The sequence below is a fragment of the Saimiri boliviensis genome, chromosome 12 (assembly GCF_048565385.1).
Source record: "Saimiri boliviensis isolate mSaiBol1 chromosome 12, mSaiBol1.pri, whole genome shotgun sequence".
Classification (NCBI taxonomy): Eukaryota; Metazoa; Chordata; class Mammalia; order Primates; family Cebidae; genus Saimiri; species Saimiri boliviensis.
In genome coordinates, this window is record NC_133460.1 from 17,900,538 (window position 1) to 17,917,878 (window position 17,341).

The 17,341-nt window shown below is 53.1% G+C and overlaps 1 protein-coding gene across 4 annotated transcripts in view; it reads right to left on the reverse strand.

Moving 5' to 3' along the window:
* The window catches only part of POLR3E (RNA polymerase III subunit E), a 36,677-nt gene that overhangs the window by 3,740 nt on the left and 15,596 nt on the right, over positions 1-17,341 (reverse strand). For 2 of the 4 annotated variants that reach the window (XM_010340770.2, XM_074381947.1), the window contains exons 7-19: positions 14,286-14,393; positions 13,877-13,926; positions 12,758-12,877; positions 11,307-11,392; positions 10,920-10,964; positions 10,753-10,844; positions 8,765-8,885; positions 4,846-4,927; positions 4,521-4,580; positions 4,276-4,433; positions 3,564-3,625; positions 2,622-3,154; positions 1,193-1,270 (exon numbers count right to left, since the gene is read on the reverse strand). In XM_010340770.2, coding sequence (XP_010339072.1) covers positions 1,193-1,270; positions 2,622-3,154; positions 3,564-3,625; positions 4,276-4,433; positions 4,521-4,580; positions 4,846-4,927; positions 8,765-8,885; positions 10,753-10,844; positions 10,920-10,964; positions 11,307-11,392; positions 12,758-12,877; positions 13,877-13,926; positions 14,286-14,393 — 1,595 coding nt within the window. The remainder of the gene's footprint in view (positions 1-1,192; positions 1,271-2,621; positions 3,155-3,563; positions 3,626-4,275; positions 4,434-4,520; positions 4,581-4,845; positions 4,928-8,764; positions 8,886-10,752; positions 10,845-10,919; positions 10,965-11,306; positions 11,393-12,757; positions 12,878-13,876; positions 13,927-14,285; positions 14,394-17,341) is intronic. The other 2 variants (XM_003930174.4, XM_010340771.2) reach the window with 2 other exon arrangements.

Here is a 17,341-nt window from a genome sequence, read left to right on the forward strand (position 1 = left end):
AAAAAAAAAAAAAAAAATTGGCACAAATTATCTTTACATCTCTACGTTCTCCTAAAATAGTTGAGAGCTAAATCTCATTGACAGTGGGAGGCCCATTGCTAACAACAAGCTGATTTTTTTAAAAGATGGGGCAGCTCTTTTAGTGGTATCTTTTGGTGATTTAAATGCCTGTGATCCCAGCACTTTGGGAGACCAAGGAAGGAGAACCGCTTGAAGCCAGGAGTTAAAGACTAGCCTAGCCAACATAGTGAGACCCTGTTTCCATTAAAAAAAAGGTAGTCATAAAAGTGGTCACCTCTAGGGATGGCAGTCAGTTCAGGCAGTGCAAGAGCTTTCCTATTAACACTTTTTATTTTTACTTTTTTTGTTAGCAGTTGTCAGGGAAAAAACTTTTGATTTTTAAAAAATCTGCATTTACTTTTTTCCTTTTGGTTATCAAAGTACTTTAGATGCCCTCTGTTCTGGCCAAAAGCACCCAAGCTTGTTCAGGAAAAGGCCCCAGCCCTTTAGATCCTCACCCTGCCAGCTGGCTCCCCTTAAGAGGCAGCTGGGGACAGAGAGCTCAGCAGGACTTCTGCTCACTCACACCTTAGTAGCAGGACCTAGACAAGGTCAAACCAACTGGCATTTTTTTGTTTTTGTTTTTTTTTTGAGATGGAGTCTTGCTCTATCACCAGGTTGGAGTGCAGTGGTGCGATCTCGGCTCACTGCAATCTCCACCTTCTGGGTTCAAGCAATTCTGTCTCAGCGTCCTGAGTAGCTGGGATTACAGGTGCACACCACCACGCCCAGCTAATTGTTTTTGTTTGGTAGTTTTAGTAGAGAAGGGATTTCACCATGTTGGCCAGGCTGGTCTCAAACTCCTGACCTCAGGTGATCTGCCTGCCTCTGCCTCCCAACGTACTGGGATTACAGGCATGAGCTGCTGTGCCCAGCCTGTATTTTTTAAAAGATGATTCTGTTGGAGTTGGGCCATAGACTGGCATCTGGGAACCACTAGTTTAGGTTCAAACTATTGGCACGTACAGCTTATTCTGTCGGAGTACAGACTTGTAGCAGAGCATTTAAAACGAAGTGTGCCAGAAAATCTGAAATGTGTGGCTGCACATCAGGCCCTCATGTCCCCCGAGGCCTCCAACCCTGCAAGAAACCCCCCTACTCTTGGGGAAGATGGCAGTGAAGATCACCTTACCTGATCGCTCATATCTCCAGACTCCCAGAGGGCAAACACTTTCTGCTCATCCGGGGAAGCAGCAGTCTGTGGGGGAAACTGAGCAAGGCCCAGGTGTGAGTTGCTTGTCTGTCTCTACTCCATGGATCCACTTGCTTGCCTCACCCCTCCCATGTTCCAGGAACGTGGGTCTACTCTAGCAACCCAGAACAACTTCGCTAATGTCAGGCAGACACCCTCCCTGGCCTGGCCCAACTCATGAAGAAAGGTGAGCGTGTGGAGACCCAGACCCATATGCTGAGTGGGTAAGAGCCCCAAATCCTGCCAGTACTTCCCGCAGAAGGCCTCACCCAGGGGGCTGCCTGCCAGCAAGGCCGATCCCCTGAGACAGCCTGGGCTCCACAGGGCCTCCCGTCCTAGTTTCTTTTCCTCGTATATGCGGATGGGCCTTGGCCTCAGATCATTACCCAAGGCTGCAAGCACTCCTGACCTTGGCAATGCAAGCATCAATACTCTTAGAGACTGCCACAGCCCCACCTCACCCCATTTTGCTGCCAGGTCTGGGCTGAGCCTTGCAGCAAAGTAGTACCAAAAACGCATCCCTCAAGCTGCACCTGGTGTGCTCCATCCTCAGCGCAGGAAACAGGCCCCGGCACGTACTCCACTGCTCCCCCTCCCAGTGACAGAAGAGCGGGGGCAGGGGGCTCGCTATACCACACTCAAGGCCTGGCACTGCAAGTGCTGAGAGCACAGCACTGTGCTAGTCAGCTTGCTTCTGACGCACAGGGAGGCCCCCGGGACCCAGGCGGAAACTGCAGCACTGGCGCAGCTGTGGGGAAGCACTCAGCTCATCTTAGCAGAAAGCATTCAAAACTCAGGGCCACTACACTGAGGTCCAGATTCCAGCTCCACTACCTCCTAGGTAGAGACCTTTAAATGTTCATTTCACTCCTTGGAGCCTGTTTCTTCATCTGCAGATTGCAAACATCAAATGACCTTAGAAGTCAAATCATTACAACAGCAAAGCTAGCAGGAAAAGGCCACGTGCTCTTGGTGGGGGGAGGCGGGGTGAGAAACCAGGTAGGGGACCTGCTTTCAATAAGCCCTGCGACAGGCCGGGCCTTCAGACACCGTATTTAGCCCCTACCTCAGTTCTATGACAAAACCCAACACGATCCCACTTTCTGAGGATAGAACCAGAGAAAGGCTGACTTGCCTGTGTCACATCTAAGTCCACATGAGAGCAGATGCTCACCAAGAACAGCCTCCCGTATCCCCACGTGGCCTCCCAACAGCTGGTTCCCCCTATTCGCCCCCTCCCCCACAGGCAGGGCTCAGGGCCTTCACCAGCTGAGCAGACATCTCCCCATGGCTCCTTTATGCGCAGGTGCCCTCCCGAGGGGCTGCGGACAGCCTCCTTTATCCGCCAGGCCTGGCGGGCTCTACTTACAGGCACCAGTATCTGCTTGCAACCAGCGGCCAGCACCGTGTCCTGCAGCATGCGGTCCGAGATGCCGCTGAAGAGCGTGTGGCCAGGGGGCAGGCTGGCTAAGTGCAGGTTGAAGAGGCGCTTGAGTTCGCTCAGCGTGAGCACAAACTGTCTCTGAAAGGTGGCCTCCACAAAGGCCCTCAGTTCCCGGGCCACGGGGGTGCTAGCACAGCCCGGGGGCGGATGCCCGTTGAAGCTGTCCGTGCCCACAGCCCGCCCAGGAGGCAGCCCGTTGGCCAGCCTACTGTGGAGGCCACCGCTGGGGGAAGTGTCCATGGGCTCCTCCTCCTCGTCGTCGTTGTCCTCGCCCTCCTCGCTCACTGGCTCCTCCTTGATCCGCACACCAGGCGGGACCGCAGGCGCCCGCAGCTGCTCCTTCCGCCGTTGCAGCTCCCGCTCCAGCAACACGTGGTTCTGCTGGGCCTTGGTTTTGGCTACTTGGATCCGCTGGTCCCCAGAGACCAGCCCGGCAGGCCCTGCAGGGGACAGTGGGGCTGAAGCAAGCAGCCCCATCCTGGTCTCATCCCCAACCTTTCTCGGAAATCAGTCACCCATCAGTGGAAGAATGAGAACTGTCCCTATGTCCCCAAGTGCCAGGGATGGATGCGGAAATGGGTGCCACCAAGTTCCCCCCAGCAGCTCCTCCCGGCTGCTTCTGTTGACCCAATGGGTCTGGCACCCAGACCCGGCCCTGGAATCCGCAAGCCTCCTTCCCTGAGGCTTTGCTGCTGGGCAAGCGACTAGCTGCGGTCTGTGGGCGGCAGGAAAGGAAGGAGGGTAAGGGGTGAGCGGTGAGAGCCCTCCACCCTTTCCAGGTCCCGGCCTGACAAGCTCTAGAACAGCAGCCCCTCCAGAGCCACAGGGTAAGAGCCGGGGCCACCCAGCCCAAAGCCCCTCACACACCTGATTGTGCATCCGGCTTCTTTGGCATGGTTTCCTTTACAAGATTATAGACTTTTTCCAGTCTGAAAAGAAGAGTAACCCCGTTAACTTTAAACCATGTTCCTACCATCTGCTTCACAAGAGAAACACCCAACCCCTAGGGCCCAGGACGCGCTCGTTAGGACAGCGCAGTCTTGGAGCTTGGCCAGCTCCCCTGGGTCCCCCTTCTGGCAGTGCACATCACCCTGAACTGTCAGTCTCCTGGCAACGTTCCCCTCCCGCACCCCATCCCCAACCCTCAGGCCCCTGCTCTTGCTCCTGAGTGATCCTGTCTCCATCACATCCCTCTTCCCTGAGCCCTTTGAGCACGACCTCCCTGATGAGTGGGTACTGGCTGTAAGTCCTGCACTGAAAGGCCGGCGGGATCAGCCAGCAACAATTACGAGTGTGGGGAGAGCGTGCTGCCTGCGGACCCCCACCTGCCCTTCATACCCAGATCCAGCCCAACTGCACTTCCCCCAGATGTGGGGTTTCCAGAGACTGCCCAGATTGGCCCTGACAGTTCTCCGCCCCTGGACTCGGGGTTGCTGGACAGCACCTGGAACCGCCCCGATAGTGCTCTCCTAGGACGCAGGGTTGCTGGAAACCGCCCGGATCTGCCCTGACGGTGCTCCCCTAAGACTCGGGGTTGCCGGAACCACCGGGCTGCCCCTCCCTGGCCGCAGGCGCTTACTTGGCCTGGATACCCGTCCACAGCATGTGCTGCCGCTGGACCACATCCGGGTGCTTTTTGATGAACTCCCCGTCATAAGGCAGAATGAACTCCCAGCCTTTGTTGATCCTCACCACGGCCATGTGCTCCAGGAAGTCCTTCACGTCCTCGGCGCAGAGCTGGAGGGGAGAGGGCCTGAGGTGAGGCACAGCCAGGCCCCCTCCCCTCCAGCAGCAGCCTGGGCCTCAGACCACAAAGACACTTACTTTGGTCACTGTTGCCACCTCCTTCCTAACCACCCAGCGGCTCTGCGTGAACTTCCACATCTGAGGGAGAAGAAGCAGCGCATTCCAGCGGCAGCCACGGACTGCTCCCACGACTGTCCGCGCAACTCACCTGGCGGGCCTGGAAGCCAGAGCCTGGGACAGACCTGGGCTCCTCCCAGCAGTGTGGCCTCAGACAGTCCCTTCAGCTCTGTGCCTCCCTCCTTTTCTCCCCCATAAGGGAGCTCCGGGCTCCTCTCAGAAACTGTGCGTCGCCGCCCCGCTCTCCCACACCCTGCCGTGGGTCCAGAGAACCCAAGGTACTTACAACGAAGTCTCGGCCCCTGCAGAGCACCTCGGCGGGCACGCCGCTGTGAGGGCTAGATGAGTCCTTGGGGTACAGGATGTCACTGCCAATGCAGGTGAGGGTGGTGGGTCAGTCCCTGTCCTGAGCCCCCTTTACTGCTGCCCCTCCAGGCTGAGCCCCAGCCTATGCCTCTTTCCAACGTGGGCTGAGTACTGGTCTGAGCCCTGAGAGCTCCCCTCAGGAGCCACATCCGTGAACACAGACACGGGAAAGAAGCACCCCCCTACCCCACACAGCCCCGCAAGAGTTCTTCCTCTTATTACCCCTCAACCCACCATGCATACTAGCCTCATCTTAAGCCCCTGCACGTTCGGGGAGAGGTCACGGGCTCAGAGACAGACAAGGCGAGAAACAGCCTGGGACCTCAAGGACCCCACGACTCTGAAAGACAACTGGACCCTGTGCAGGGCACCAAGAGAAAAGGGGATGAAGCCATCCGCAAGCTCTTAGCCACCTGCTGAAGAGTAGGTATGAACCGAGGCCAGAGGCAGGGGAGGCATGTTATTCCTGAGAGAGAAGAGGCCCAGCACTCAAGGCTCAGGGAGCTTCAGGGGAAAGGCCGGGGTCTAACAGCAGGGCACGAGACTCTCCGAGTGTAGCCCTGACCTAGCTCCAGCCGCAGGCCCTGCAGCCCAGGTCAGCCCCGGCCGCGTGTGTTCTGACTGCCGCTCCCTCTGCTGCAGCCCCTCCCCTTGCCCCTGGCTCAGGTCCACCTGGCAGCCAACTGTCGCTTATCCTGCAAGGCCACACTCTCTAGGGACAGAGACTCTGCCAACGTGGCTCATCGCTGCCACCACAGTGAAGGTACCTCTTAAGTGTGTGCTGACATAACCAGGCTGGTCCATGACCTCTGCATTCAGGGAACTCAACTGTAACAGCCCCGTCCTCAAGGGCAGTGTATAAATGAGAGTCCCGTCCACAGCACAGAACGAGCAGTCTGGCCACAGTGACTAAAAGAAGGCATGGATTTTGTGTTGTCTCCTCACAGGGACACAGAGGACCCTCACTCAGGGGTCCCCGAAGCGGCAGTGTGGGCAGCAGCAGAGCGGGGGTCAGAGGTACCGGAACAGAATGCCCACTGTCCCCGACTTCCTACCTTCCAGTCCCTAGGACACGGTGTAACTAAAAGAGGCAGCACCTTCAGGGAACACATGCCATACTGGGTGCAGAGCCCAGGGCTAAGCCATGAGGGTTGGGTTCTAACCGGGCTCTGCAGCTGCCTTGCTGCAAGACTTTTGGCAAGTCCCATGCCTCTCTGGGCCAGTGTCCTCAGGTGTGTGACAGTAGGAACCCTCTGGCTTTCATCCTTTCATGATATAAATATACACAGGTGGTCCCATATAACATGTGATGTACCACTGCAAAAGCCTTCCGTGACGAAAACCAGGTAACACAGGACAGCCCCAAGGCGCTGACAAAGTGCGCTGGGCATCTGTGGCGCAGTGCAAGGGCGCCACCACGTGGCCGTAACACAAATATAATCCACGACTGAGCAGCTTTTGGCATTGTATTTTTTTTTAAATGAGCAGCATTTCACATTTTGTCACATTGCTCACCTTAAGTGAGTTATTAACGTAGTTTATACTACACCATTTAGAATTAATATAATTCAAGCAAAACATAGCCACATTATTTACCAAGGGTCTGCATTGCTAATATCCAGGCATTTTCCTGAGTACTGGGGACATAAAGTGGGAGTCAAAACAGACATCCTCAATCTTTTGAAACTGATGGTCTAGTGGAGGCAGGAGATGGGTCTAGGGGAGGATTCACAGGAGAAAAGAAACTACTGAAAGGCGTCAAGCCACACACTCAAGACCTGTGATCCCCAGCACAGTATGTAAAAAACTCACCCTTGGGGCTGGGCACAGTGGCTCACACCTGTAATCCCAGCACTTTGGGAGGCCGAGGCGGGTGGGTCACCTGAGGTCAGGAGTTCAAGACCAGCCTGGCCAACATGGTGAAACCTCATCTCTACTAAAAATACATAAATTAGCCGGGCATGGTGGCAGGCGCCTGTAATCCCAGCTACTCGGGAGGCTGAGGCAGGAGAATCACCTGAACCCGGGAGGCGGATGTTGCAGTTTGTGCCACTGCCCTCCAGCCTGGGTGACAGAGCGAGATTCAGTCTCAAAAATAAAAAAAATTTTACCCTTGGACACATATGAATAAACCCATAGAAAGCCAAAAACAAAGAGGAATTCCCAAAAGCAGCCAGAGGAAAGCAAAGGTAGACTGCCTTCAAAGGCTTTAATAAGAACAAAACTGCCAAGAGAAGCAATTAAATCAGAATACAACAAAACTGTATCAATGTGTGGAAACAAAAATCACCTCCAATCTAGAATTATAGAACAAAGGTGAAACAGACATTTCCAAATACACACAAACCAAGGAAATGCATCATCAGCAGACCCACATTCAAAGAAATACTACAGCATTCTTTAGACAGAAGGAAATGATCCCAGATAGAAACTCAGAGATGCAGAAAGGAATGATAACTAAATTATAAACACGTGAGTAAAGCTTATGACTGACTGAATACAGTAATGTCTTACAGGGTTGAAAATACAGAGAATTAAAATATATCTGGCCAGGCGCGGTGGTTCACGCCTGTAATCCCAGCACTTTGGAAGGCCAAGGCAGGTGCATCACCTGAGGTCAGATGTTGGAGACCAGCCTGGTCGACACAGCAAAACCCCTACCTCAACTAAAAATATAAAAATTAGCCGGGCGTGGTGGTGGGCACCTGTAACCCCAGCTACTTGGAAGGCTGAGGCAGGAGAACTGCTTGGGCCCACAAGGCAGAGTTTGCAGTGAGCCAAGATGGCACCATTGGCACTCCAGCCCGGGCGACAGAGTGAGACCCTGTCTCAAAATAAAAAAATAAAAAATAAATAAAACACACCAATCATATGCAGTCTTTGGCAGCACATATACTAAAATTGGAACGATAGAGAAGATTGGCAAATTAAAAATACACTCACACACACACACACACCCCCCAATCCAGCAGCATATAAGTAGAAAGGAGGACAGACATGAACTCTAAGATCTCTGAATAGTTTGGAACAGGGTGAAAAGCAGCAGTTAACATTAAAATGTATTAAGGCATGAATGCAAACTAAAAACTGGAGGGTAATCACTATATGAGCCTTCCAAGTTAGCAGGGAAAAAAAAACAGAAATGAATCCAGCAGATGGTAAGAACGATATAAAAATCCAATGTAGGCAGGACAAAGGGTACTATCGGGTGATTATAATTAAGAACACTCTATTGTATATTTTCAAATAGCTAGAAAAGTGAAGTTTGAATGTGCTCAACACAAAGAAATGAGAAATGTTTGAGGTGATATGTTAATTGCCCTAATTTGATCATGATATCGTATACACATATTGAGATTTCACACTGCCCCCCATAAATATGTATATTATGTGTCAATTTAAAAAACGTTTAAATGCAATGTAGGCAGGACAAATAGCACTGTAGATTTAAACCCAAAGCACCAGTAACTGCATTAAATTTAAAAGGAACCAATGCTCCCATTAAGAGAATACAGCACAGGCCGGGTGCAGTGGCTCACGCCTGTAATCCCAACACTTTGGGAGGTTGCGGTGGGTGGATCACTTGAGGTCAGGATTTGAGACCAGCCTGGCCAACATAGTGAAATCCTGTCTCTACTAAAAATACAAAAACTAGCTGGGCATGGTGGTGCGCACCTATAATCCCAACTACTCAGGAGGCTGAGGCAGGAGAATCGCTTGAACCTCGGAGGCAGAGGTTGCAGTGAGCCAAGATCGTGCCACTGCACTCCAGCCTGGGCAACAGGAGCAAAACTCTGCCTTAAGAAAAAACAAAAAACAAACAAAAAACCACAACTCACCTCTTCACAACCCAGTTCCCTTGGACCAACATCGCCACCTTCTGGATGCCCCGCAGAACAGCCACAGAATCGATGGAGGGGCCCAGGAGGCTCATCAAGTTGGCAAAAGGCATGACCTTCACTGAGGAGGAAGCAGGAGACATCAGACAAAGAAGGCGGCCGGCCCTTCCTTCCCTTCCACCAAGAGTCTGTATAGCTTCAAGCTCATGTAATACCCCCAGAACGTGGTAACTAACAGTAATGACATCCATCACAGCCCACAGCTGACACTCACAGGCTGCTCACTGCAGGCCCGGCGGGCACTGGGCACCTCATGATATCCTTCTGAGCATTCTATGAGGAAGTGCCCCTTGAGCAAGATTGAGGGGTTTGACAGAAGAGGAAGAGTCTATTACTACTCAGACCTAGAAAGACTCCAAAACTCACCCATGATCTCTCGGCTAGGAAGTGGCAGAGCCAGGAAGTGAACCCAGGCCACCTGGTTCCAGTTGACACCCACAATCATTGTGCTCTGCCGACCTCAACTCCCACCAAGTGAGCCATGGACAGGGCCCAGGGAAAGTCCAAAATTTGGAAGGGCGCGGTGGCTCACGCCTGTCATCACAGCACTTCGGGAGGCCGAGGCAGACAAATCACTTGAGGCCAGAAGTTTGAGATTAGCCTGGCCAACAGGGCAAAACCCCATCTCTACTAAAAGTACAAAAATTAGCTGGGCCTGGTGGCGCGCTTGTAGTTCCAGCTACTTGGGAGGCTGAGGCATAAGAACTGCTTGAATCCGGAAGGCAGAGGTTGCAATGAACAGATTGTGCCACTGTACCCCAGCCTGAGCAAGACTGTCTCAAAAAAAAAAAAAAAAAAAAAAAAGCCCAAAGTCTTCTGCAAGAAGGCAACTGCAGTCCCAGGCATATCAGGGAGCTCCCCTCTCTCTCCTTCGACTCCCAAGAGTTCATGGTGGTATCTCAAAGGAGGAGCCCAGGTTCTGGGGCTCCATGATGAGCTCAAGGCTCAAGTCTGCTGTTCACCAGCCACAGGTACCCTAAAGATTCTGGCCCTCAGAGTCCGTTGAGAAAAGGAGACCAGTCCCTCTAATGCCAGGTCTGGTGAGGGTACCCAGAAGCAGTACCAGTGAAGACAGTCATGAAAATGACCCTTGTTTACCAGCGCAGTGGTGCCTGCTTACAGTCGCAGCCACTCGGGAGGCTGGGCAGGAGGATGACTTACCCCATGGAGTTACAGAGCAAAACCCTATGTCTCTTAAAAAAAAAAAAAAAAAAAAAAAAAAAAAGCCCCTAGTCCACGCTGACATACAGGGCTCTGTATTAAGCCCTATACAAGCCTCCTCTCTCTGAGTCCTCACATTGATCCCAGGAACTATCATTAGTCTCTTTTCACAGAAAAAGCCTCAGAAAGGTTAGTGACCTGCCCAAGTGCATGGCAGGCAAGTGGCAAGGATGGCACGGGAACCCTGATCCTGCCTGCGGGAGCCGGCTGTACCGCCGTCCTGCACTCACCGGGACCCTGAGCCCGCCTGCGGGAGCCGGCTGCATTCCCGTCCTGCATTCACGGGGACCCCGAGCCCACCTGTGGGAGCTGGCTGCACTGCCGTCCTGCCTTCACGGGGACCCCAAGCCCGCCTGCGGCAGCCGGCTACACCACCATCCTGCATTCACTGGGACCCCGAGCTCGCCTGCGGGAGCCGGCTGCACTGCCGTCCTGCATTCACGAGGACCCCGAGCTCACCTGCATTCACCGGGATCCCGAGCCCCATTCCCGTCCTGCATTCACGGGGACCCCGAGCCCGCCTGCGGCAGCTGGATGCACTGCCATCCTGCATTATCTTTTTAGACAAGGGTGCAGCTGCAAAACCAGGCAGCCTGTGGCCAGCAGGGGCCTCTGGCCTTGCCCCTTGGTCCTCACTGTCCCACAGAGTCCATTCCTCAGGAGCCACTGGGACAAGGGCCCCAGCAGGACAGAGGGTGGGCACCCACCGTTCTTCATCAGGATCTTGATCTGATCGGCCAGGGGCAGCGTGCGCAGCTGGGCCATGGACAGGACGTTGCTGGGGGCCACAGGCTTGTCTCTGGGGAAAGCAGAGGGGATGGGTTAGAGGCAGCTAATTCAAAAAGGGAGAGGGCATCCCACCGCCTCTACTCACTTCTCCTCCTCCTGGCTGGGCGGCATCAGCATCAACAGGTACTCACTGCAGGGACAGGGCAGGGGCAGAGGCTCAGGGCCGATCCAGGCTAGACCCTCCTCAGGGCCGATCCAGGCTAGACCCTCCTCAGGGCCGATCCAGGCTAGACCCTCCTCAGGGCCGATCCAGGCTAGACCCTCCTCAGACAGCCCACCACTTTCCTCCCCAAGAAGCCCCAAGCCCTTGAAGAAAAGGGGACCATCTCTTTCCAGGCCCACCCTCTTGGCCTTCTCCAGGGGACAATGGGCTCCACCCCGCTGCTAGAGGAGGATCCACACCGAAGGGAACCCCCCACCCCGGGGCCCCGGGGCCGGCATCCTGCTTACATGCTGGCCCAGCCCATCCCACCTGGGTGACTTGACAAGCTCTGTGTTCTCCACCCCACTCGAGCCTGGGCATAGCAGGTACTGGCGCTCGTGCTCAGAGCGGCTGTCCTGTTGGAGGAGAGGAGGGGGTGAAAAGAGCCTCAGCCGATGTCCTGGTCTGGGCCCCCTCCCCAAGGTCTCCCCTGCCTTCCACTCCACGGGCAGCCACACGACCACGTCCAACCTCCGAAGCACGGCACCCAAGGCCTCTGATGTGGCCTCAGCCACCCATCTTCCTGGCCTTATGATATGCCCAGCCCCAGCCCCCAAGCCTTGGTGCCCTGTCTGTAACACACGCACATCACTGGCAATGACAAAAAGATGGCTAACGTTCACTGAGCACCTCGGATGTGCTGGACTGTTCCACTGGGTGTAAATATACGAACTCATCCCATTCTCAAAATAACTCGGCAAGGTAGGTACTACGATTACTACTCTCATTTTATAAATAAGAAAACTGAGGCTCAGAGAGGTTAGGTAACACGCCCAAGGTAACACAGCAGTAAACTGCAATGTTCCGATGTTTGACCCCGAGTCTAAGGGTCTGTCAACCCAAATCCCTTCCAGGAAGGTTCCAGAGGTTCCCCACCCCAGAAAACATTGGGAGCCTGGCCCATGGTGTCTTTGGAAGCTTCCCTCACTTAATACATAGTTTCAAGGGTTAGGTTCTAAAGTCAATGCACCAGGGCCAGGTGGCCATGGCTCATGCCTGTAATCCCAGCATTTTGGGAGCCTGAGGCAGGCAGATCACTTGAAGTCCGGAGTTCAAGACCAGACTGGCCAACATGGTGAAACCCCATCTCTACTAAAAATACCAAAAAAAAAAATTAGCTGGTGTAGTGGCAGGTGCCTGTAGTCCTAGCTACCTGGGAGGCTGAGGCAGGAGAACTGCTTGAACCCAGGATGCAGAGAATGCAGTGAGCTAAGATTGAGCCACTAAACTCCAGCCGGGGTGTCAGAATGAGACTGTCTCAAAACAAAACAAAACAAAAACGTAAATAAAGTCAGTGCACCAGATGAAAAGCGAATGTAGTAAAAAATCCTCCTGGGCAGGCGTGCCAGGAGCTTTGGGGCAGACAACAGACAATCAGCTCTCTAGGGCAGCACCAGAGAACCCGTCTGGCCTGCGTTCAGCACCTGGGCACATGAAAAATATGTAACCAGACACCAGTCCCACTGCCAGCCCAGCAAGATGCCCACACCCGGGGCCAAACCCCACCCAGGGAACCGCAGACTCGAATCTTTTTCTCTTGCTCCCCTGGGGCCCGCGCTAAATGGCTCGGCTGGAGTGAAGTGGAAACTGCCCGCAGGACTAAATCCTGTCTTTGTGGCTAGGACTCATGAATGTGACTTAAGTTCAAGGTGAGACATGGAGGCCACATCCTGACCCTTTGGGCACCGGGTGTTTCGCCCAGTGCTCCATGGCCCGCTCACCTTCAGGCCATAATAATGCAGGTGGACCCAGGCCTCCTCTGCATGCTTCTTCTGCAGGAACTCATAGGACTGCACGCGGCGCTGGCGGGCCTGCTCGGACTCGGGCCGGGAGAACCGCACCTGGGGTGGTAAGGGGAAGAACTCATGCTCTCAGGCCTGTGACCCTTCCTGGGCTGCCATCTTGGCCTCTGCCAGGAGACCAGAGAACTCTGTATCGAGGTTTTCCCCGCCCCCTTCCTTTCCTGGCACAGGTCGTTTAAATTCCGTTCCAACTGCGTCCCTCCAGGAGCTGTCTGCACATGTTGGGGAGCGGCTTATACTTGCCCGTGCCTGCCCAGCCCACAGGTTTGAGGGGGATTACAAAGTCCCAGGCACCATAGCTGGCAGAGTCCTTACAGCACACAGGCCCAAGGACGCCTTTTCTAACAAGGGCTGCGCGCCCCCCAGAGCAGAAGGGAGTTTCTAAGGTCCTACGAAGCTACTGAGAGAAGAGGGTGAGCTCTCTGAGCCACCTCCATGTCAGTGACTCCAGTGTTCCCCGGTCCTCAAGGACATCCAAACACTCACTACTCTTTCGCCATACTTGTGCACGATCATTCCATATGCAGCATTTTTTTTTTTTTTTTGGTATTACCCATTTTAATCTAAATATGTTTACATAGGGAAAACTTTACAAGCCATAAGTGGAAGGTTAAGGTTCTTTGAAAAATCCTTAAAATTCAGGAATAACTATTAAAACAAAAATTATTCATCTGTGCCCCATAAAGAGGACAGAATCACAGTTAATTGACTTTGGCTCAGTTAAGATACAGGTTTCATGGCAGAGCTGGCCTGCGGGTCCTCGGGGCTCCTGGCCCCAGCTTCCTGCTCCCAGGTGATTCCAGCCGAGCCTCAGGGACCCATCTCCTGCATCCGGCCAGGGCTCTGTCTTATGTGCAGCTGGGAAACTCGGATGTTCCATTCAGGCACCCAGCAAGAAGGCTCAAAAGCACAGACCCTGTTTGTTCCACCTGCTTCCTGCGAGGACCCAGTACCCCTCAGTCTCGGGGCTGCTGAGTTACTAAACTGGTCCTGCTGCCACCAAGGCAGCACCCTCCTCCCCCGGGGGCCAGGGCTCACCGTGATCTGCTTAACATCGTCTTCCGCCTCATCCTGTGAAGAGTCCCCTGCTGCAAGAGAGACAAGCCACTGCCTGCAGTCCTGGGGAGCCTCCACCTCCCTTCTCTCAACCCCACCCGCCAGGGAGGCCTCAGGCCAGGGTGCTGAGAATTCTCCTAGAAGAGGGAACCGCCTAAGCTGGAGGTTCTCAAATGGGGACACTTTTGCCCTGTCCCCCAGAGACACTGGGCAATGTGTGGAGATGTTTTCGTTCGTGACAACTGTGGGGTGGGTGCTTCTGGCATCTAAGTAGATAGAGGCCGGGATGCTGCTAAGCCTCCTATCATCCATCACATCCCTCTTCCCAGGATCAAGCAGGCCCAGCAAGATTAAGGCAGGCAGGCAGCAGGGCTGGGGATCCCAGGCTCACCCTCGTTGGCTGCCTCCCTCTCCCGGTGCTTGGCGTCCGCCTTATCCAGGTAGGAGAAGCTGGGCCGCAGCTGCAGGATGCCATGTAAAGGTGTCAGGTGGAGCTCACCTGGCGGAGGAAGAAGGGCTTGGACCTGACTCTAGAAACCCACCCAGTTTGGCTCAAGGGAGTCACCAAGTCCCCTGAAGGCCTAGGCCTGCTGTCAAACCGCCTCCCATTCCCACTCCAGCCCCCAATCCCAGAGCCTTGGGACCACCAGGCCGGAGGCCACCCCAACTCCACCTGGCCCTACTGAATACAGCAAGCACACAGCCCAGACTAGGACACGAACCTGGACTCTTCCGCTTGAAGCCGCCACCTTCAGCTGCACCTCCCAGCCTTGTTCCACGCCTCTCTCCCCAGCTGCTTGCTCTGCCACACGAGGCAGCTAATCCTCAGCACATGCGCCCTGCTCTTTACCCTCCAGGCCTTAGCCAGAGCACCCTTACTGTCCCACCCCACACACCCAGATTTCCTCTCCTTAATATCCTCCACCTCCTGCTGTCAAAATCCCACCCGTTCCACTGGGAAGTCCACTAGTGCCACTGTGGCTGGAGGAGAGGCCCTGCTGAAGCCGGGTGGAGGAGTGTCCACATGGCTTCTGATTGAGACTATGACTTTTCCTTACGGTCCCAGCTGCGAGGGATGTGGCTTTCAAGAATTACACGCTTGAGACATGGGTTCAAAACAGAAAACGATAGTTACATGGCACTACTTTTGATCCTATCCTGTTTTGTTTCTGATGTGCTCAGATAATTTTGTTTATTGTGTTTAAGTCTCTAAATACTTAAGCACCTTGTACTTTTTACCAGCTTTGAGACATGACTCATGTACCATACAATCCACTCATTTAAAGCATACAATTCAATGTATTTTTTTTTTTTTTTTTTTTTTTTTTGAGATGGAGTCTCACTCTATTGCCCAGGCTGGAGTGCAGTGGTACAGTCTTGGCTCACTGTAACCTCGGCCTCTTGAGTTCAAGTGATTCTCCTGCCTCAGCCTCCGGTATAACTGAGATTATATGTGTGTGCCACCATGCCCAGCTAATTTTTTGTATTTTTAGTAGAGATGAGGTTTTACCATGTTAGCCAGACTGTTCTAGAACACCTGACCTAAGGTGATTCACCTACTTCAGCCTCCCAAAGGGCTGGGATAACAGGTGTGAGCCACCACTCCAGGCCACAATTCAATGTATTTTAACATATTCACAAAGCTGTGTAGCCAGTACAGTCAATTTTAGAACATTCTCATCACCCCAAAAAGAACCAGGTAATCCCTCCTCCACTCCCCACTAGTCCCTGGTAGCCACTAATCTACCTTCTCCCTCTGTGGATTTGCCTATTCTGGACATTTCATATACAGCCACACATCACTTAACAATGGGATAGGTTCTGAGAAGCACTGTCTGGCAATTTCATCACTGTGCAAACATCACAGAATGCACTTATACAAACCCAGATAGCAGAGCCTACGACATGCCTCAGCTCTATATAGCCTGTTGCTCCCAGGCTACACACTGTACAGCATGTTCCTCCCCTGAAAACTGTGGGCAGTTGTAACACAATGGTAAGCATTTGTGTATCGAAATATATTTAGGCTGGGTGCAGTGGCTCATACCTGTAATCCCAGCACTTTGGGAGGTGGAGGCAGGAGGATGGCTTGAGTCCAGGAGTTTGAGACCAGCCTGGGCAGCATACCAAGACCCCATCTCAACCAAATTTTGTTTTTTAATTAGCCAGGTGTGGTGGCACGGCCTGCAGTCCCATTTACTTAGGAGACTGAGGCAGGGGGATTGCTTGAGCCCAGGAGATTCAGGCTGCAGTGAGCTATGATCACCACTGTACTCCAGCCTGGGTGACAGAGTGAGACCCAGTCTCCAAAAAAAAAAAAAAACCCTAAAACCCTAAAACCCTCAACATAAAAATGGTACAGTAAAAGTATAGTATGAAAGATTAAAAACAGCTGCTCTGGGTGAGAGTGAGCGGTAAGTGAATCTGAAGGTCTGTGACATTACTATACACTACTGTAGACTTTATAAACACTGCACGCTTAGGCCACACTAAATTTATGAATAACAGGCTGGGCGAGGTGGCTCACGTCTATAATCCCAGCACTTTGGGAGGTCGAGGTGGATCACCTGAGGTCAGCAGTTCAAGACCAGCCTGGCCAACACGGCAAAACCCTGTCTCCACTAAAAATACAACAATTAGCTGGGCATGGTGGTATGCACCTGTAGTCCCAGCTACTCGGGAGTCTGGGACAACGGAATTGCTTGAACCCAAGAGGCAGAGGTTTCAGTGAGCCAAGATCGAGCTGTTGCACTCCAGCCTGGGCGACAGAGTGAGACTCCCTCTAAAAGAATAAAATAAATTCATGGAAAATATACCTTTATTACATATGCTTTTTTTCAAGACAGAGTCTTGCTCTGTTACCCAGGCTGCAGTGCAGTGGCACAATCTCAGCTTACTGCAACCTCTGCCTCCCAGGCTCAAGCAATCCTCCCACCTCAGTCTCCTGAGTAGCTGGGACTAAGGGGTGACTGAGACGTAATCACACAGCTGTGCCACCACACCCAGCTGAGTTTTGTATTTTTGTAGAGAAGGGATTTCACTATGTTGCCCAGGCTTGTCTGAAACTCCTGGGCTCAAGCAATCAGCCTGCCTCAGTCTCCCAAAGCACTGGGATTACAGGTATGATGCACCATGCCCAGCTATATGCTTTATTTTCCTTTCTTCTTCTCTTTTTTAAAAAAACTTCTTAAACTTTCTACTAAAAACTAAGACACAGGCCAAGTGTGGTGGCTTATGCCTATAATCCTAGCACTTTAGGAGGCTGAGGCGGGCAGATCACCTGAGGTCAGGAGTTCGAGGCCAGCCTGGCCAACATGGCAAAATCCCGTCTGTACTAAAAATACAAAAATCATGCCGGGCGCGGTGGCTCACGCTTGTAATCCTAGCACTTTGAGAGGCTGAGGGGGGTGGATCACCTGAGGTCAGAAGTTCAAGACCAGCCTGGCC